Source organism: Pelmatolapia mariae, linkage group LG16_19 (assembly GCF_036321145.2).
Source record: "Pelmatolapia mariae isolate MD_Pm_ZW linkage group LG16_19, Pm_UMD_F_2, whole genome shotgun sequence".
Classification (NCBI taxonomy): domain Eukaryota; kingdom Metazoa; phylum Chordata; class Actinopteri; order Cichliformes; family Cichlidae; genus Pelmatolapia; species Pelmatolapia mariae.
The window spans coordinates 59862598-59884930 of record NC_086241.1 but is presented as its reverse complement, the minus strand read 5'-3'; the positions used below and the strand labels follow the sequence as shown (position 1 = coordinate 59884930).

The following is a 22333-nucleotide window of genomic DNA, read 5'->3' as shown; positions in this document are numbered from 1 at the left end:
AGATTATTAAATAAATTAGATGAAATAAAACAGTATGGAGAAGAGAGATTTGGGGCAGTTTGAAATACAGAAAGTCCCACTAGGCCAAATTGAGTTACAGTTAATAATGCTGTAGATAGATCTTCTGTTGGTTCAGCTGGGTGGAGAACCAGTAATCACAAAGGCGTTGTGTTATTTTCACAATCATCAAAATATTGTGGGACCACTGGGGTCTTTGGATTCAGAGGGAGTACTGTTTGTCAGAGACCATTTTTTATCAGTTAATCAGGATTCATGTGCAGGATGTTAACCAGTACAGTTTATTTTTAAAAAATCTGATCAAGAGTCCAGCTTTCTGTTATTCTTCTGGTTTGAAGTCAGTCATCACCTTGATGTGGATCTGAGAGAAAACGGAGAAAGTTTTGAATCTCAGGTTATTGCTGCAGTTTGTGATAAAAAATTCATTTTTTATCACAAATATTGTGAAGGTTTATTTTCTTCTTGTTTTAAAAACACAAGTTGGTTTGAGTTGCTGTCTTTTTCTTATTCTGACCTCAGTGATTACATAGTTATTTTGTCTGCATCGGTTCGCTCCTGTTTCCAGCTTTAGCTTCCCATTTCCATCTTGTTTTTTTAATTGCCTGTTTACATCTTGTTTGAACTTTTCTTGGATTCATCTTGACACAGAAATGAGCACTCCTGTAACTGACTGACAGCAGACCACCTGCCAGTTCCCAACTCGATCTTCTAGCTGACCAACTGAGATTTTGCAGTCACTTGTCTGCTAACTATGTGATGTTGTCCTATCACCTAACACCACTTTGGGTGTGCGAAAATAGCGGTGACAGTTTAAGGCCATTCACACCAGGCTACAGGCCGGTTCATGTCCATCTGTTAACCACTGGTTCTGAGGGAAAAAAGGTGGTGAAAAATTCTTCCGGATTGGTCTCCAGCAAATTGGCATGGTTTTCTGTAGTTTACATGGAAGATGCCAACTACTCTCCAAGTGGTGATGAAACTGTGAAAAGTTTGACACAAACCAGAAACCGAGATCGTTTGCCTTCAAAGTAAAAGTTGCACTTTTGTTGGTTCTCTGTTTTTCAGGTTTTTAATACCACTTGGCTAGTAGTTGCAAGTGTTTGAAAGTCAGCATCTTCAGTGCAAACTATTGTTTAGGCAACCATGGCAATCTGTTTACAATCACAAGGAGGTTTTCAGTGCAGCACTCTTTTTGCCACACACTCCATTTTAGTAATAGGCAGCAACTTCCGGGACCCACTCACCAACCAGTTGGGTAACACACACTTCCCCTAATGACTGGTGGTTGTATCACCAGTTATATGGTTCACAGCTCTCCAACAATGTGTGCATGATGCCATGCACAACCCCTCTACATCTGAGAATCACCTTTTCCTGCATTTTCTCAGTCTGAAGAGCATCAGTCTGATCTGCCCTGTCAGCTAATACCCAGGTGGTATCCAGCTGCTCTGCATTCAGGCTTTTACCTGTCCTATATTCTGTCCAGAACTCCAGTATCTGGGAATGGGGATTGTTTTTTGTTGCTGAATGTCTGACATGGAAAAAAATTATACTTATTACAGTCTTAATACTTCCGGTTTAAGAAAACAACATTTTAAAGGAGAGAAAAGCTTTCTGCCATTGCTTATTTTTGACTTATCATCAACTGAAGAACGAGTAACTGTGTTATCAGGAAGATATCTTCCACATATTCATTTTCGAGCCGGAAAATTCAGATCTGCACATAAAAGAGAGCAACACAAAAACATCATTTTTCAAACCTACTTTTTAAGAAGCTGAGTTTGCCTGCTCTCGCCATTACCAGCAAATAGGAAATCACAGTGTGCTATTTGTTTCACTGCTTTTATCACACACATGTTCAATGCATCTTGCCTTCACCTTCAGATCTGCACCGTGCCAACATTAATGAGAATATGTGCGGGTGTTAATGGCTTCCTCAGAGCTCCAGAGGCAGGGAGGTTGGGTTCAATTTGGTTGATGCAAAATCATAAAAATAAAACAGTGAGAAAAGAGTTTTCATTGTAATCACTGCCTAAAACACAGACTGATTGTTTGGGAACATTGTGAGGTTTACACGGTGTTCTGTCACCTCAGGGGATTAGAGTATTCAGGTAAAAACAACCTTTTATGTTGATATTAAGAGAGAAAGTAGGGAAAGCAGGAGGAATACAACACATTCAAAATGCAATTTATTGCCTGAAGTGCAACCGGAAAATCTAAAGTTAATATAGTACAGAGCCAAATAAATGCAAATCTGTAACTGTAGTCATATATTTGACTGCATAGGGATGCACTGACTGGTTTTATCTTGTATCTTGTATCTATTGTATTATAAGTTATCTATCTATCTATCTGGTGATCTACACAAGCTATGCACCTTTAAAAGAAAACACAAAGCAGGGTAAAATGAATAAAACAATGAATTCTGACTATAACATGCAATTTATTGAAAATAACACTTAAACTGAGACAGGCTGTTTTACAGCTGATCAAAAGTTTATGACCACACCTCCAAAAAACTTGAAACCCACCCCCCCAAAAACAGAAATTAAAGTTCCAAACATGAACTGAATAATGAGTAGCTCCACCGTTATTGTTGATCACTTCAAATATTCGTTTCAACATGCTTGATGCAAGCGTTTCCACGAGATGAGTGGGAACATCTCTCCAAGTGGTGAAGACAGCCGCACGAAGGGCATCTACTGTCTGGAACTGTTGTCCATTTACTAAACTTCCCTTGCCATCCATCCCCAAAGGTTCTCAGTTGGATTTGGATCAGGGGAAGACGCAGGATGGTCCAAAAGAGTGATGTTATTCTCCTGGAAGAAGTCCCTTGTCCTGCGAGCATTGTGTACTGTAGTGTTGTCCTGTTGAAAGGCCCAGTCGTTACCACACAGATGAGAGCCCTCAGTTATGAGGGATGCTCTCTGCAACATCTGGACATACCACCTGAAGCTCCATTGTTCCACTGAAGGAAAAAGCCCCCCAGATCATTATGGCACTCCTACTGTGGCGCATAGAAAACATCTCAGGTGGGATCTTCTTGTCATGTCAGCAACGTTGGAAGCCATCAGGACCGTCAGGGTTAAATTTTTCTCTCTTCGGAGAATAAAACTTTCTTCCACCTCTCAATGTCACGTTTGATGTTGTCTTGCAAAGTCCAAACGTTCAGTTCTGTGGTGTTCAAGTAGACGAGGCCTTTGAAGATTTTTTTGTTTTTGAAGCCCTTCAGTCTCAAATGCTGTCTGATGGTTATGGGGCTGCAGTCGGCACCAGTAAATGCCTTAAATTAAGTCGAGGATCGTCCAGTGTCTTGATGGACAGCTTTTTGGGTCTTCCACTTCCACTTTTTTGTTCCATAACCCTCAGCAGTGATGGCGCGCTGCGAGAGACCCAGCTTATGCAGTTCAACAACCCGACCACGTTCAAAAAGGGAAAGCTTTTTTTGCCTTTGCCAACAGAACATCATGACAGTGTGACTACCTGACAGAAAATGACAATGAATCCACATTTTTGCACAGATTTGGACTTTTAAAGGCATGTGGTCCTAAACTTGCTGTAAAACAGCCTGTTTCAGTTTAAGCATTGTTTTCAGTAAATTGCATGCTCAAAGAAAATGTTTTGTCTCACTCCCATTTCTTCTTGTTGCACGTTGAAGCTCTACTTGGAACCTTGTTAAGATCCAACCATGAAAAATATGATTTTTTGCCATTTTTCAAGTGGTCTTAAACCTTTGATCGAGACTGTATCTTACAAAAGCTGAAAAGAATAGCACATAATTTCCATTTCCTGGTCAATAAAGCTAATATCAGATCATATTTAAGGTATTATGACTAAAAAGAACCACAAACAGCTCTCAGAAATGTCAGAAACAGACCTGAAGAGCTGCTGCTAGTAGTTTCCTCTCTTAATAGCTCACGCCAGTGTGTAGTGCATTCAAAAACAGCCTGTTAATCATTAATTTTAAATTGAAGATCAGTGGTGGAATCCTCTTTAATATTAAAATTAACTTGTTCTGTTTTGTGAGCTGATTCCTAAAAGCAACCTTGCATCTTTTACAGCGTTGTACTCAGGTAGTTGAAAATGTAGAACAATGGGATGGACTGTGTAGGACGAGCAGAATAAAGGCTTTTGTTCCAAATGAATCCAGGCCTTCTACCACACGTGCAAATCCAATTAGAGGAACCAGAGGAGCTGGCTTTCCCTTGCTGCTGCCTGACACATTTACATAGCCTCATAAAGAGGCATCCCAATTTGCACGCCATTACCCACGAATGCTCCTAAACTAATCTACTGCGCGCGAAATCCCAGTGAACCTGTCCCCACTGCTTTGTAATAACCAAAGAGAACATGGAGAATGCACTTTGTTTATCATTAAATGAACATAAACCGCAAAACTTGCACAATTATTTTCAATCTACACACAGCCAAACACAGCAACACAAACGGAACAGCAGATAAAGTCTTTCTCATTTTAACAGCTCTGACCTCGTTTTCCTGTAAAATATTTTCAGGACTGCACTAAATATATAACGTATGCTTCTGGGAAATATACAAGTTTATCTGGCATTAACAGTTACATATAAACTGAAACGCAGCACATGATTTACGCTTTCTGGTGGCAGGTCAGACATAATAAAATGAAAATAATTTCACTCTGGAGAAACCCGAGTTACTTAATCTTGAGGCCATGACACATTCAATTACTTTTGAAGCAATAATTTATGCTCTTCACAGCCTCAGTAGAAATAATAAAGTGTCAGTGGAGATTAAAGCGCTGGTCAGCGGTGAGTCAGGACGTTGAGACGTAAGCTGAGCTCAGTAGAATCAGTGGTACTCCCCAGCCCAGTGACCCAGTGTCCGACTGATCCAGTTTTAAGAGCACCTCCTCCTTTGTCACTCAATGCATCACCCCTCCCTTTCATTTCCCTGCACGCCACACTGCGACATGGCCACTTTGCAGACTATAAACCCCAGAGAACTGCAGGGATCGAGGGAATCACACTGCAGAGGCTCACTGGGCTAGGACACACAAAGCCAGTACATAAAGGCCCCCACTCTACACACGCACACAGATGCACACACACACCTTCACTGATTTACTAATAAAATTACCATGAAAAATAGACATATTGGACTGAAACAGGCATCTAAAAGAGAGGAGATAAACTGAGATGAAATCTATAATCTATAAAGAGAGTGAAATTTAAAAATTAGATGGTGTGGTTAAAACAATATTTTGTTTCTTTATCCTTGTCTCTGCCTGGGTGGCTGGCAGTGTTTCATAAATTTTGTTTACAAGATATCACGTCGCACGCTGGTGTGTTCACTATTTTGAGTGGTCCTTTAACTCCTGAATTCGTGGTCATTTGTCACATTTAGGAACAGCTTTTTACTTTTCAGAATTGGGTTCCAATAGCAATTTTTAACAGCATAAAATCCACCAAGTTCTTCCAAAGTTAATGACCTTTAGCTGGTTTCAGAGAACTGTGTGCTAATTAGTATTGCACTTTGAAGAGCTTATCTGAGGAGTGTAATTAATGCAAACCATCAGAAAAACAAATCATTTATCATGCAATGTGCAACACATCCAAATGTGGCACGCAGGTTAAATTCAGCATTGAGCTGCAGGGAACACAGAGAAGAAAACAAATGACAACCGAATGGCACCTGAGGAGGAATGGAACTCATTAATCACTGGCTGGAGAGTTCAGTAGCTTGACACTTTGGCACTTCTGTAGGCTGCTGACCTGAAGGCTGCAGAGACTGTGTGTACTGGGTTTTGCAAATGAGAAAAGATATTATGCTGTTTTTAGTGTGGTTTGGGTATGAAGAGTGATATGAAAAGTGATTTATAGCTCTTGTGAGAGGAGCAGGAAGTGCTATTTCAGTTACAAAGGCAATTACTGTAGTTTGGATTTTACACTGAGGAAGAAAACTCATAAAAGTGTAATGTAAAAGGAAGAAAAATTGGTAGAAAATAATAAAAAAATCTACTTTATCTCACCTCAGCTCCCTTTTTACACATGACTCACTGATGGCACACGAATTAAGCTGATCACTCAATGACAGAAATTTCTAAAAGCCATAAAACAAAATTTAAAATGTAAGCTTTGACTTTACTGTGATTTGAAGACAATTTGAAGGCTTTACTGTGTCACTTTATAAAAAGATGTTCACATTTGGACAGAGGGGTTTTGGCTTTGCTTTAATGATGGCAAAAATTTAAAATGCAATAAGCATCTTTCTGATTTACCTTACCGACTTAAATTATTAATATTAAATTCAGTTCAGTAAACGGCTGTCATGCTGCCCGAGGAGTTGGTAGTGAATCCCTGGAGAGTGAATCACAGGAGGTGCTCGCTGTGACAGTGAGTAAGATTTATGAGAGGACATTGGGCAAAATATAAATTCTCACAGGTGATTAGGAGCGCTCCAGTGACTCCAGATGTTGAAGGGGATGTTGGACCAGCTGGTATTGAGATGTAATTGCCAAAGTGGGCTTTGCTACTCACAAGTATGTCTAGTGCTATTCATCTATCAGCTGGGAAATACCTTGTCTCCGATTTTGCTGACAGAACACCTTAGAGAGGGGTCACGGGAACAAATATACTAATAGAGGATGGGGTGGGAGGGCAATAACGAGGACCAGGTAATTCTCAGATAGCTTTAAATAAACATCCATTCATCCATCATTCCTTCCTTCATTCCTCCGCTTATACAACCCAGGATTGCGGGAATGAGAGAAAAATATCTATTAGATTAACTCGATGTCTTTGGGTTTATCAAAGAAAACTGGTAAAAATAATATCTTTCAGGCTGAATGACTGAACCAAACAAAAAAAAGTTGTATTAACCAGACCTTCCTATGCTGTAATACACACAAAGCAATCCTAACATTAATGAATTTATGAGTGTTGTGTTAGCAGCTACAAATATTTAGAAAACACAAAGGTATTTTCACTGAATGCAATGAAAATGCCTCCACGATCGTGGGCGACGTGGGTGAAAAACTTGATGCTTAACTGTAAAGAAGAGTGCTGAAAAAACTAAACAATACGAGGACACATCACCAGTCAGCTTGTCTTTAACTGAAACATTTAACTGAAACATTTAATTACAATATTTAAGTGGAACAAGCAAAGTTGAATATGGAGTTTGAGAACGACATAGAAAACCCAAAGAAACTTGTCCCACATGTGTGTTGCGTAGCTGGTTTGAGAGGATGTTCTTCCTCTTTACTCCCACACTGTGCCACTTCTCACTCTTGAAATTACTGGAATCCATTAGCTGTCACGTGGACAGTCTGAGAGCTTCGTGACAGCACAGTTGCACATAAAACGAAGCACCGATGCCCTTTACATCCACACAGAAGTAGAGCTGCAGGAGCATGTAGGTAAAAGGAAAGAAGGCGAAAATTATGGCTGCCAGAAAGACAAATATCTACACTTGTCGATGCTGCAGAAAGGGTGCCAAAGTGGAATTTACTGTCCTTTTTACATTTTACATTTTACCTCATGTACAAAGTTTTGAAAGTGTTGTAAAATGTTTTGTGAAAGTTTTCAAGTTTTACAAACATTCAAATTCAACTAAAATTATTATCAGCATGTAGTCTGTATATATTACTGCAGCTGTTAGCTTTCAAACCAGGTAGTGTTTGCGCGTACCCTCCCTGTCAATCACGCTGAAGGACGGAGAAGGTAACAGGAAACAAAACAACATTAAAGAAGAGGATTAATGAGAGACTCTGTGGGATTGAGTTTCAATATAAATTCTTAATACAAAGAGTAAAAATCTACCTTGTTTATATTTGCAAGTGTCCTGTTCATGTTATGAAAATTGTGATGAGACCATTTGCAGAAATAATTGCTCAGGAGCAACAGATGGATAGCATAAAATTGAATTTTACTCTCCAGACAAGGAAACACAGCATATCTTTGCACTATGGAAAAGCAGCCATGGCTGACCTGGAGTCATTTTGCCTAGCTAAAATAAACAGCGCTAAAAACAAGGCTCCATCAGGCTTAACCTTAAGTGTAGGTATTAACTCCAAAAACATTATAAACATAATTGTAGTGTTTGGCGAAAATATGTATATTTCTCATAATCTGGTAAATGACCGATGGGACGGGCTGGCAGCAAGGTTGCCTGGCATTCGGTATTCTTAATAAATCCATGATCCAGGAAAATTACTGGTGTTGTTGTTGCTCGAGACACAGAAGAAATCTCAGAGCTTGACTTTGCAATGTAACCAACAATTTTCTGGATTGTTTGTTTATCTAATAAAAAAATGACTCAAAATACTATTCACCTAAACGTGAGTGTGAACCAAACTAAATACCGTTGCAGACTAAGAAATCCTAAACCTTGTAAGTGGAGCAGCGCCGATGGCTGGAGAAAGGGGACAATAGTAGGGGCACAAAAGGATGTCATCTGGCGGGTATTTTTAGAGTGTGAGGTGCAGTGATAACTAGAAGCTGTTGCAATTTGCCTTCAGGTTCCCAACAATAATAAGTGCTCTCATTCTGGGGTTTACTCTGAGTGACATCCTCTCATAAAGGGGAAGAGGACTGGCTCAGACGCACACACACTGGTTTATAGGTGGGAAACATTTGCCTTATGTGGTTGCAAAGCACAAGCAGACTTTTCTGGAGCATTTTGAAGCATATAATAGTATTTGGCTCACGACCCACTAAACGAAATAGCTAAACACAAGAATGTTTTGAATGCAGAGCCTAGTCTCTTGACGTGAACTCTCTAAAAGGCTTCAATAAGACATTTATGAATTTGAAGGCAGGAAGGTGTCTTTTATTTTCAGGTTGAATCAGCGTTGTCTGGGGGAACAGTCACATATCTTGTTTTCATTTTTTTTTAGCCTCTTGTGATGTAATTTGTACCAAATTGCTTTAGCAATAGTCAGTACTGAGATATTAGTACTTATTAGTGCAGTGCTTTAAACCAGTCTGGCAGTAGAATGGATTTAATCATTAGGTAATACTTAGATCTATACATTTTTCAGTAATAATTGATAAATTATTGTTTACAGCTAATAAAAATGTTTTTAAAAATGCAGAGAAAGAGGTAGCCAGTAAGTCCAAACCCACATTACTACAAGAGCTAGAGTTTCTTTCTTTTCCCCCTTTTTTTAAAAAAAACAAAACAAAACAGTAGCACCACCTGCTGGTAGTTGGCGTTTACTTAACAACAAAACACGAATATTTTAAAGAAAAGATTATGCAATGTTTGCTTTGAGAGTGTTGATGCAGAATTATAAGGTCAGGAGCTTCATTATGCCAAAAGAGGAACTGTGATACTGCATGAGGAAGTCAGGAGTGGCGGAAAAGCATGTGAGGGCTGGTGCATTTATGAGAACAGCAAGACAGCATTGAGATGTGCAATAGGAGTGACAGACTGGTTCAAGAAGGGGGTGGGATCGGCTCTGAGGCCCTTCTTGTATGGAGTGGTAATGGACAGGCTGACAGATGAAGTTAGGCAGAAGTCTCCTTGGACTATGATGTTCACAGACGTGATCTAGTGAGAGTAGGGAGCAAGGGTAAGAGAGCCTGGAGAGGAATAAAAGTCAGCAGAGACAACACAGAATACATGAATGTGAAAGAGAAGGAGACAGGTGTAACAGTAAAGATGGAAAGGAGTGAAAGTAGTGAAGGTAGAGAAGTAACAGACAGTGGACAAGAGAGGTGCAGGCAGGAATAAAAGAGGATGGCCGCAGAGAAGTCCATGGACGTAGGAGGACATCCAGAGGAATGGTGTGACAGAAGAGGATGCTGGTGAGATGGGCCCCAGCGAGGAGTTGTGCCAATCCCAAAAGCGAGCAGCTGGAGGAAGTAGAACAAGATCATGGGTAACGAGAAAAAATATAAGGTAAATAAGCACATTTCTGCTCCCCTTTAATGCTTCTAATTTTTTAAAACACAAAAGGAATAATGAAGAAAAATCCAGTGTATTTGCCAAGTTAAGCCAGGAGGATTCATGAAATAAAACAAAATACATAAATAAAAACATAAAAACCTGAAGCTAACAGGTATTACTAACTGTTCTAGTTATAAATTGATCAGATTAAATATATTTTTAAATTTTAAATATTTTAAATATTTATAAATAAATATAAATATTAAGATATAAAATAAACATTGAAATTATAAAAAAAAATAATAATAATAAAAACAAAATGTATGGTTCCAGCTATATTTTGGAGAAAAATTAATTAAAAATAATTTGACTCGTCAGCTGACCGGTGACGTTTAGGCGCACAGCGGAAGTTAGCCACGGCGTGTTTGCTAGCTAGCTGCAGCAGTAGCACCCAAGAGCACCAGAGGCTCAAACATGTTTACTTTACTTCTGCAAACGAAGTACAAGTCATGGATATACTTTTCACTGCTGGGAATATGCTTTATAACGTCGCCAGTTTTGGCCAAGCCGGACAGTCTCAAAGAAGTAACGGATGCTAACTGGGAGGAGATCCTGACTGGGGAATGGATGATTGAATTGTCAGTGTCTTGCTAACGTCCGGTGCTCACAACTAGTCAGCTAGATTTATTTTTAAACTCCCATAAACACGAGTCCAGCCGTCTAAAGGCAACGGTCATTAGTTTTATTTAATTGTTATGTTTTATTCCGACATGTAGTCAGGATAAATTCAAATTGTTCAGCTCTGCTAACAGCTGCTATTTTTAGCTAACCAGCTTCCATCAGTTGCATGGGGGTCACTTTGCTAAATAGCAGACTCATAATAGCTCGTAGATTAGTGGTTATCTGCACGGTGAAAGTGATGATTGTGCTCCTGATTTGCGTCTTTCTTTGTGAAACTTGATCTCCATCAGCTACGCACCCTGGTGTCCAGCGTGCCAGCAGCTCCAACCAGCGTGGAAGGAGTTTGCGGACTGGGGAGAGGACATGGGGGTCAACATAGCAAAAGTGGATGTGACAGAGCAGCCAGGTGGGTCTGAATGACCGCTCCCATTTACCAACTACACAATGACTTGTACACATGAAACAAAGCTTTCAGGGCAGTTCAGGAAACCTCTCTGTGTTGGAAAGGATGATGTTACAGATTTGGCAGTGATATGGCAACTCTGCAGTGAGTGAGTCAGTCAGTCAGTCATTGTTTTTCCAGCCTCTTGTAAGGTGTTAATACTAATGTTGGTCTGTAGCTGAAGATCACTTCAACATGTCTGTCACTTAGTGTACTTGTCTCCCCCCTTTCTAAGGTTTGAGCGGGCGATTCATCATCACTTCACTTCCTACTATTTACCAGTAAGTTCTTGGTTATTTTGTGGTTTTATTTACTTCCTCTTTTAAATGTGTTAACCCAGCTGTGTAAGAAGCTCTTGTTTTATCATGGTTTGGTCTGTGGACGGCAGAAAACTTTGCATTGGGACTCTTAAGTACAGTAGCAGAAATAGGATTTATAGGATGGGAACAAAAACATTTTAACTGCTTTGTCATAGAGTTCAAAGAATCAGCTAAAAGTAGCTGCAGTAGGAAACTATTCCACAGTCTTGGTGACTCGGATGGAAAGGTGCCGTCCCTTCTCAGTCTTAATCTTATGTTTAGTCTTGTATGAGGAACAACTAGTAAATTCTGAGCCTGTGATCAAGTCTAACCTGCTGTATTTTTCTCCACATTTCCTTCATGTTTCCAGTAACAATGCAGTACAGTCAAAATGCCACATAGTTTTCAAAATTACCTAGCCTAAACTGCCAGAGTTGAAGGTCAAGTTTTCAGATTGCAACAGACCAAAATTTTAAGTGGAAAAAAAAGAATAACCTAAGGCTTCTTTGGTGCCCCTGAACTAGTAGTGTGTTTATTTTCCTGTAGCTCACAGTGATTCATATTGAAAGATTGACCTGTGTCTCTGCACTGTTTATTTGTCTGACTAAAACAGATTATAACAGTGGCTCTGCTTTAGTTGTTCTGGCTGTGCCACTTCAGTTTATATGTGCAGTACTAGCTATATACTGGGTGTGTGTATATTTGTTTGTAGTGAATTGGCAAATTTGTGCAGGCTAAGCTCTTGAATTCCTGTGCTCTATTAGCAACAGATCTAAATTTATCCTTCTGAAGCGCTGCCAGTTCAAATTCAGGGTTTATTATATTAGGAGCACAAAAAAGGAGTTACAGTTCAGCTCCTGATGGCTATCCACAGCATTACTGATTGCAGTTGCAGCTCTAACAGTTACAAAATCTGCAGCAAACAGGTCAGCAGCACCTATGCGTTTCTGTTTGTTTGTTTGTTTGGAATCAACATTAAATTCATCATATAAAGTGCCACATTATCTCTTAATAAATTGGCAGTGGTGTATAATTGGACCTGTGGTTCAGGAGAACGCAGAAGTCATGACATGAAAACATAGAAGCACAAATAAATTAACTTTCCCTTGATGCAGTAAAATACTTGCCAAGAATCATTTTTCATTTGTTTAGTGGAGAAAATTCAAATCTTTATCTTATCACTTCACTACTTTATCCTGCAGCTTGTCGCTCAACTTCAGCTCTCAGGCTCAGAGCCACTATAAGCTGCTAAATGCACACATTTTTTGATAGTATATCAGTGGATAAGATGGTCCCTATCTGTGTGAATCTGTGTGCGTTTCAGCTCTAAGGACGGCGTCTTCCGCAAGTACCAGGGAGCTCGCACTAAAGATGACTTCCTCAGCTTCGTTCATGACCAGAAATGGAAAGCAGTCGAGCCGGTTTCCTCTTGGTTTGGACCGTCTTCCTTTTTGTGAGTTTCAGTTAAGTCACTATGCTATTAATGCTAGAGATTTATCAGCCCGGGTTATTAGTTAAATTAGTTTTCCTTCATGTTCAAGGTAGAATTTGTGATGGGAAATGATTCATTCTCCATTTATCAATTAGTTTAATAATAATGAGTCACTGTTGTACATTACTCCTTTGAAAAAGCAGAAAATAACTTGAAGTGTTTACTCTTTTCTTCATGATGCTTTTAAGTGAGACACACATGCACACCCTCCTGTGCCGCTCCTGTTATTTTTGTCTTTTGGCTTTGTAGTGATGTGAGAGATTGAAACAGTGTTAAATTACACGCTGTCCTCCCCTCCTCTGTTGACAGAATGAATTCGATGTCTGCTTTGTTCAAGCTCTCCATGTTTATCCGGGTAAGTGAGGATTTCTCTCTCAGTGCTGTAGGTTATTATGCATATTAAGCATTTGTTTTGTGTGCATGTCACGCCTAAAGTGAAATTACATGTTGAAATTGGACTTGCTTTCATGTGCAAAGTGTAAACTTCTAATCCAGTTTTACGGAGTTTAAACGTAAGTGGACCTCACAGAGAATTGAGTAATCAAACATTATTCAGATAGGTGGAAACAGGAAATTTTGAGGGAAGCCTTGCCCTGCTTAATTGAATTGGGATGCAGAGTTAAGACATACATCAGTTGCATGGGGTTATGACAGTTATGACAGATGGCTTAAGAATGGCTTTACACATTGATAAACACACCAGGACACAAGTAAACTCTACCACATACTTGATGTTTCAAATATATTTTGAGTATCTCCGTTGGTAGCTTTGTTTTAAATGACAGTTTAAGTGTCGTGATATCTTAATGTTTAGCTGTTGATGAATATTCCCGAATCTAATTCAGTTCAGCTGTGATACAAAACTGTGCAATAGTCTTCAGCTGCCCCTCATTTCTTTACATTTGTTTCCAAGGAGTCACGCTTTCTTGTGAATATTTTTTAACAGTCTTGAGCAATCGTCCTCCAGACTGTCTGAAGGTCTTACAAAGTTTTTCTTTTGACATTGACTGCATTTGGCTGCATATTGAACAAAAGGCAGCCAAAGAAGAGCTTCTATTCCTGAAGACTGCTTAAAGAAATGATAGAAAAGGCTTGCCTAAAAGCGTTAAGGCTGTGGTCATACCAAAAATTAACTCTTAAGCTTATAAGAATCTCACTTTTTGTCTCTTATTCTGTATTTCCATCTATGTTCAATAAATCTCTGCACCCTTTTCCCATTTTCCAAATACGGTATAAAGAAATTAGGGGAGGTTTAAGACTTCTGCACAGAACTGCATCTGTTAAAACAAGAACTAAATTGTATATATAAGCTATAAAAACAATAGATTCAACTTCCAAATCTCTATTGTAGTGGTTGCCGGCGCTCTACCCTGCTGTACATGTATAATCAGTACAGTGTGTGGCCTGAAGGTGGCGCCAGAGGTTCACTGGACCCTTCTATTGATGACATGAATTTTAGCTACATATAAACAAAAGCACGGGTTAAAAAAGATCTAAAGAATAACCAGCCTGCTTTGTTGATGTGGGTTGAAATATCTCGTCTCTTGTGATTTCCAGCGTTGTCATAACTACATGACGGAGAAGCTGGGGATTCCCGTGTGGGGATCATATGTTATCTTTGGCTTGGCCACTCTGTTTTCTGGCCTGGCGTTGGGTCTGGTGAGTAATTTTGCCCTGCTTCGTCATTATGAAACCGAAATGATTCTGTTTTGAAGCTCTTACATCGTTCATCACAAATGCACACATTCCCAGTGGTTTAACGGTTAATCCTGTCTTGTCTGTTGCAGTTACTGGTGTTCATTGCAGATTTCGTTTTCCCCTCAAGAAGATTTTCTTCTCACGATTACTACCCGAGTGAGTTTTGTAATAGATAAGACTAAATACTAATTTCCATTTATGTTATATAGAGTAAGATACTGACTTTTGCTCTAAATGCTGCTGTGCAGAGAAACAGACTATGGATCAGGCGAGATTAATCCAGCAACAAGAGGATCCCACTGAGGCTGACGGCGAGGAAGATGACGAAGAGGAGGAAGAAGAGGACCACGACGAGGTCTGGAGAAAGCGGAGAGGATCTCCCGAGGGCCGCCCTGAACCCAGGGGGCAGGCTTTCCCTGACGACGCCCTGAGGAAGCGGGTGGTGGGCAACCGGGGCGAGGAAGAGGAGGAGGACACTTAGAGAGAGAGAGAGAGAGAGAGAGAGCCTCCTCTTGACACGAGTACCGTTGAGACAGCAGAGTTGAAGGAGCCAAGTTCCTGAGCAGCAGTGTTTTTTTTTTGTTTGTTTGTTTCTTTTAGAGCAGAGTCCAAAATCTTCCCGTTGGTCCTGTTCCTCACCCCCAAGATCCTAAAAATGCTTCACTTCTTATCTTTTTCTCTTTCTTTTTTTTTTTTTTTTGGTTAAAGGAGAGCTTTTGACTTTCGCCTCTGCTCTCTCTCTAAGCCTAAGCAGCAGACTCCACCTGGAAAAAGAAAAGCAGCACTCCAGACACCTGTTTCTACTTGTGGAAACAAACGGTCTGGCTGAGGTTTAGGTATGACGTGCAGTGCGGCTGGATTTTTGCAACGATGTTTATGCTATGCATTGTTTTTTAAATAAATGTGTGTGTTATATTTTTAATCTCTGAATTATTATAACAGGGTTGTAGGTTATCTATGTGGACAGGTAACTTCATTTAATTTGATTTAATCTGCAACTTGAACCCTAATGTTCACACACCTTTCCACTTTCTGTGCCTGATGGCGAGAACGTGGCGAAGGACATCTAAAATGTTAGTTTTTATTATCAAGATTTCAGTTTGCTTGTTGCAGAATTTAAAAAAAAAAAAAAAGATTGAGTGATTTGATATTTTCCCACGTTGACTTTTCTGGGGCTGCTTCACTATAAAAGCCTCCTTCTTACCAAATGGAGGCTTTTAAATTGAAGCAACTGTAGGAATCTTTACGTTTGTATTAGCAGTAGTGTTACAGCTATGGTTTAGACTTGGGTTTGAGGGCGGCAAACAGTGATGCTCGTTTTCTCTCTTTTATTCATGTGAAGTTAATTTAAACTCAGCCACAAGCTTTGTGGTAAATATTTTAAGTATATCAAATGCAAATGTGGCTACACTTGTATTTGTGACCCTATTTAGAATACTAGTTTGAACAGTTAACACAGCCCGGGCTGTATTACAGACATCCTCTTGACACAGGTACATGTGGGGCAGGAACCCTTCGAATAGCATCTATGCTATAGAAAGAGCGACGATCACGTCACTCTTTCACTTTGACTAGGCTGTGTTTCTGTTGTTCAGCAAAGAACTAGGCCATCCTGCACAGATGTGATATTGAGTTTAAATTAAAGACGTGGAGAATGTTTTTCAGTAGATTCTTTAGTTTCCCCATAAGTTATCCTAAAGCTATTAATGTTATGTCTGATTTATTATCTGTTTCTAATATTTTTACTTGTGATTCTTTAACTATGAAAAGATATTTGATTTAAAAAAAAAACAAAACCCTTTGCGATGCCAGGTCTGCAGCGCCGTGTAGGTGCGATTAAGAAGACGAACAATATGAAGACTTGGTAAATTCCTCTATCCAGAGCGATGTGTGGCATATCTGTACTAATGCTGCTCCGCTTTGTGGAGCAATAATAAAACTGACGTGTTTTCTTTTTTTTCCCCACCAACATCACTTGTAAAAATGTCAAACACCTGAGCTTCTTTTATATGCATGAGTGACACACATCGTGCACTGACGTGTCATTAACACTTTATGAACGATGGCACTCAAAGAACATTAACTCCTGTATACTTTTCCTTCTTTTAACCAAACAACAGACCCAGTATACGACCAGTGTTTTGTTACACGTTTTCGTTCTGAAGGGGCTTGTAATGACTTGCATTTATTTAGATTTTTTTTTCTATGCTGATTTTTATTCCTTAAAAAGCCAATTGATCATTTAGGTGATGGATGAAACTGGTTGTACATATGACTTGTAGCATTCTCACTTTAACAGTGAGTCACCTGTGATGCTTGATTGTTTCTTTAAATAAAGGGTTAACTCTAAAAACCATTTAACTTTTAGCTGTCGTTTTGCTTTTACGTGATATTATTCTGTAAAATATATACAGTTTGACAAAGATGCAAAAAGGATATTAAGCAGGTGAAGCGAGGAATGGTAAATGGCCTGTATTTATATAGGACACACACACACACACACGTACGTGATGGCAAGCTACGTTGTAGCCACAGCCACTTGATTTGTCTGATCTGTGCAGACACTCATACAATCTTCTGAAGTACACAGAATTCCCTTGTCGCCGGACACTGGCGCCACCGGGCCCTCTGACCACCACCAGTAGGCAACGGGTGAAGTGTCTTGCCCAAGGACACAACGACCGAGACTGTCCGAGCCGGGGCTCGAACCGGCAACCTTCCGATTACAACACCACCACATCCCAAAGGTCTCTACTAGATTAACTGTCACAGTCATGAAACCAGTTTGAGATGATTTGAGCTTTGAGACATGGTGTGATATCCTGCTGAAAGCAGCCATCAGGAAGTCTTACTATCAAGATGTAGATGGTAAGCAACAAGCTTGAGGGGGCCTTCAGTGTTTTACAGTGATGCTCAGTTGGTGATAAGGGGCTCAAAGTATGTCAAGAAGATATCTCCTACACCATTACACCACCAGCAGCAGGATGGAGCCTTACTTTTCTATCTGCTTAAAGGAATCTGACTATTCTCTGCACTCTAGCAACAACAACAAAAAGAAAGTATTTTCCCAGACAGCTGCCACTCTGCGGATATTTTCTCTTTCTCAGATCATTGTCTGTAAACTGTTGAGATGGTTGTGTGGAAAAATCTCAGTATATCAGCAGTTTCTGAAATGCTCAGCTTGTCTCACACACCCATTCGTATAGTCACCTAAAACACCTTTCTTTCCCACTTTGACGCTTGGTTTGAACAGGTCATCTCGACCATATCTACACTCCGAAATGCACTAAATGAGTTTCCGCCATGTGACTGGCTGACTAGTGCTTAGCATGGCAGCTTCTGGTGTGTAGTCAGAATAATGATTGGGAGCAGTGATACAGTCAGACAGAGACAGTACTCAAATAATCCTGAATTAAAATCTTTAGAAAAACTCAAGGGGTAGGTAAAAATCTTTAAGCTTTTTAAGTTGTTGTTTGTTTTAACTGTATGCAGTTTTGTATGCATTCTGTTTTGTTCTGGCGACCATTAAAATTAAAGGAAGTTCAATAACTGTGCCTGGATGTTGGGTGGTTTTCTTCTAAACTGACTCTAAATTGGCTACATCCACTTAAATACAGTACATGGTGTAAAAGGCTGAATGAGGAAAAGTTTAAAAGGTGCTATAAATGTGGATGATGTATCATTGTTTAAGGAAACGAATTTGATTACTCTGGAGAGAGTTTTATCTTCTTCCTAGTGTTGTGCAGCAGTTTCTCCCCATAAAGGATCACAAGACAAGTTGATTTAAGAAACATGAAAACCAAAGGTCTGCCACATGTGCTCCATCCATCCACCCTCTTCTCCTTATCCTTATCAGGGGTCCATGTGTGGTCTGGAGACGATCCCAGCTACCATAGCATGAAGGGCGCATACACGGTGGACACGTCACCAGTCTGATGCAGGGCTAACACAGAGAGACAGACAACCGTCACACTCACTCACTCACCTATGGCCAATTTAGAATCACTAATTCACCTAACCCCAATAATATATACTATATTCTTGTATACATGAAAAAGTGATCATAGCTTAAACCCAGATTAAAAGGTAACAAGTAACTGTCAAATAAATGTAATAAATGAGTGAAAATTAACTCCAGTTTAAACATCTTAAAATCTAAATATAAAAACTTTAAATGAACATATTTTATAATAAGTGCCAAAGTCTGCCAGCAGGTGACACTCTCACACACATTTTGAGTTATTTTCAAAGCCAATATTGACCTCGGGAGCTACTAGTAAGCATTATGTCAGACAAATGTACACCTCAGGAAATTGTGACAGGAATGTTAAAGTGTGGTATTCTGAATGTAAAAGCTGCAGCTGACATTTTCTCTAATTTATTCTCCTGAGGCTTCCCATTTCCTATCTTGAGTGACAACTCCTGTATTGTATCTCTAATCAGAGCTGTGATTTCAGCTTGAGTACCCTTGTGCACACGCTCTGTTTAGCAGTAGTATGTTTCTTGGAAGGAGAGCGAAAGAGGAAAGGTGTTTGATGGGATTCCCCTGATGTACTGTACCAGCCTGCTACAAGCCCCCTCGAGCGGTTCAGTGCAGCAGGGTCATCCTGCACATGAAGAACACAGAGCAGATGCTTGATAAAAGCTGAATACACACTCAACTGAAGCTGCCATACTGGGTTTGATTTATCGGGCACATACACAGATTCCCTTTAAGCTGAACGGGGTTTAGGCTGCGTACTGTTCTGCATCCTAAAGCAAAGGCAGATGGCAGTTTAGTAGTTTCTGTTCTTGTTCATTTAACTCGCTTTGGTCCATATGGTTTTCTATTGTCCTTGTTTTAACTTTACCAGCAGTTTTCTTCTTAAGTGCCATGTCTGCAGCAGGAGAGCTGGATTCTGTATGATAACACTATGTTGTACTGTGACATTTCTACAGAGGCTCTTTGATTCTTCTTTTCAGGCTGGCAGAGTTTATTAGTTCTCCAGACTTTGATGATCCCTGTTAAGAGAATCCTGCAGACTTTGGTGAAACACTGACTTCTCTACATTGGAGAAACAAAGGGGGGAAGTGTATGCCAAGGAGTTCAGTCTGCTGTGTTGCCATTGTGGTGGGTGTGAATCATCAGTGCAGATGAAAATGGCCAAGAGACATTAAAATTGCTGGTTTATTTAGAGCTCATTAGAGAGAAGCTCTCAGTGAGGCTTTCAGCTATATGTCTTAGGTGAAAGAAGTTTTTAGCTTCTTAAATCCTGACAAATATGCACTAAAGTGTTATGTGTTATAATATTACTAATAAGTAATATGTAAGGTTTAATTAAGCCTTTATTACCATGTCAACCATCGTATTATAGCAGTTAAGAAACAAGTTGCCCCTGGCTCTAGTCATATGAAAGGCCTCTTGCAAAGAAGCCTTCATTTTTATGTCTTTTTGTAGTTGGTTTCTGTCTCATTATGCTCGTTTTGGATCTCTTTGTGGTTGATTTGAACCTCTTTTACTTTTTTTCTCCACCAGAAAACAAAGTAAGATGGCAGTTTCAGGCAGTCTAGTGGATCATCCTCTTCTGTCACACCAACCCTCCTTTACTACATCCATAAACCTTCTCCATGGTCTTCCTCCTGCCTGATATCTTCAACATCTTTGCCCAATATATCCTATCTCATCTGTACCTCTCTAACTTTGTCTCATTCTATTTACTTTTATATTTAAAAATAATTTGAATTCTTTCATATCTTAATATTTTCCTAAGTGGAGCTAAATGAGGCGTTTATGGATATTACAATTTCTTTTCCCTCCCCCTTTTTTTAATAAAGCACATCCACTGATGCCTCTGCAGACACAAGGTCTTACTATTTTGAGGTTCCCAAAGAGAACCAGGGTTTCAAGCCTCTTTTTTAATGTGAAAACACAGAACAGCTGAGCAGAACTGCTCTGCTTTGGTAGAAATGTTCCTTCAGATTTACAGTTGGCATTGGGTTTGGTTCTCTCTGGGGTAACTGTGAGCCTCCTGCATTTGTTTCAAGTCTTATGTTTGTTGTTTTTGCTTAATGTTTTGCATATGAATAGTGGGAATTTGACTCTTTGAGCCCTCTGGCCTGTTCAGTCATCCATCTATGAATACATGCGTACTTCCTATAAATCCCAGCATACTTAGCTTTAGATAAGCAACCAGTAGCTTTTAGATAAATGTTGTTGAGGAGAATCATAAATTAAAACTGTTAAAGTACAGTCTCGGAGTAAATGTACTCTTACTTGTGTCTGTGGAAGGGAAATGAAAGTCTGTGTGCCACTGAGGCTAATTTTTTACCTCTCACTGAATGGATGTGCATGTTTTAACCTGACACACCTTTTCCAGACGACCACAAACACAAACAGAAACTTTCAAAATCTTGTTTCCCACACCCCCGTAGTCCAATTCCATAATTAATTCACTCTATGAATCAGTTCCAATTCCATTTTTTCAGCTACAATTTCTCTCACAATAATAATGGTAATCTACAAAGTGTCTGTACTCCTCTAACCCTTAAAAGTCTTATCCTATAATAAATGAAAAGTCACTTATCCAGCATGCAGAAAGAGGCAGAAGCATTTTTTTGGGTTTGAACTCTTTTAAAAATACATAAATAAATAAATCCAGACACTAGTGGACAGAAGGGGTTTTGGCTCAGACCACAAAAATCCATGAGAAAAACAGGATAGTGTTATATGATCTTGCCGGTCCCTCTGGTCTACTGGACGCCAGCGAGGTAAGAGTGTGAGCGTCCAACAAGGCAGCGCTTGTTCTGTGAGCTTTGTCCCCTCAGTACCCTCCATGTGGTTAGACCATTACCACACATAAGGAAGATAAAGAGACTAAGATTTCTTTGTTATAATAGGAAAATTTTAAGATCATCCGGGTATTGGGTCACTGAGATTGGACATGTTTTTGTTTCTTTAGACTTCAAAACCCTCAAAAACCAGTTAAAGATGAGGATAATTTTCTTCACAGTGGTGCTGAAAACCCACAAAATTGATCAGATCATTCAAAGAAAGAAAATTAGAATATGTGTGTGTGGTTACTGAGAAAATCTGTGAATCTAGCTGAAAATTAACCATGTCTATGTGCACATATATCTGTTTTATTTGTTTTTTTAAATGCATTACTATTATTGTTTGCATTTCTTTGTCTTCCCTACCTTGCTTCACCATCATTTGTCCGACCTGTGTTTCATTCCCACCTGAGCCTGATCACAAATTCGCCCTGCCATTTGATGGTTTTTTCAGTTTGCCTGTTTATACTATATACTTATACTGTTTATACTGTTTATACTGTTTCTTAAGACAGATTGTTATATGCCTGATTTGCTTTGGACTTTGCATTGCTTACCAAATCCTCATTTTTTTACTTGTCTGATCAGTCATAACATGAAACTATGGGAGAGATTTGTTGAAGCCAGACTAACTGATGTGAAAGTATAGAGAAGCACAGAAGGAGCTACAATGTGACTTTGTGGCTCTAGAGAAAGCAGAAACAGAAATTGTGGTATTGCATGAACGTTAGGAGCGGCAGAGAAGTATGTGAGGTTGGTGTAGGACATGTATGAGGACAGTGAGACACTTGTGAGACCTGCAGTAGGAGTGACAGATGGGTTTAAGGTGTGGCTGGGATTACATCAGGGATCGGCTCTGAGCCCCTTCTTGTTTGCTGTCGTGATGGACATGTTGACAGACGAGGTCAGGACAGGTAGAGACCAGGTGGAAGAGAGCCTGGAGAGATGCAGGTATGTACTGGAGAGAAAAGAAGCTAACATTAGCAGAAGCAAGACAGAGTAGGTGTGTGTGAGAGGGAGGCA

General features: G+C 39.6%; 1 protein-coding gene across 1 annotated transcript; it reads left to right on the top strand.

Annotated features, from left to right (window-relative positions):
- The first annotated feature begins 10284 nt into the window (after positions 1-10284).
- On the top strand, positions 10285-16856 carry tmx1 (thioredoxin-related transmembrane protein 1). Its single transcript, XM_063499767.1, has 8 exons — positions 10285-10526; positions 10860-10975; positions 11247-11292; positions 12635-12763; positions 13112-13157; positions 14360-14461; positions 14590-14656; positions 14749-16856. The coding sequence occupies exons 1-8, from the start codon at positions 10363-10365 to the stop codon at positions 14979-14981; spliced, it is 903 nt and encodes a 300-aa protein (XP_063355837.1). The 5' UTR covers positions 10285-10362; the 3' UTR covers positions 14982-16856.
- The last annotated feature ends 5477 nt before the right edge of the window (positions 16857-22333 follow it).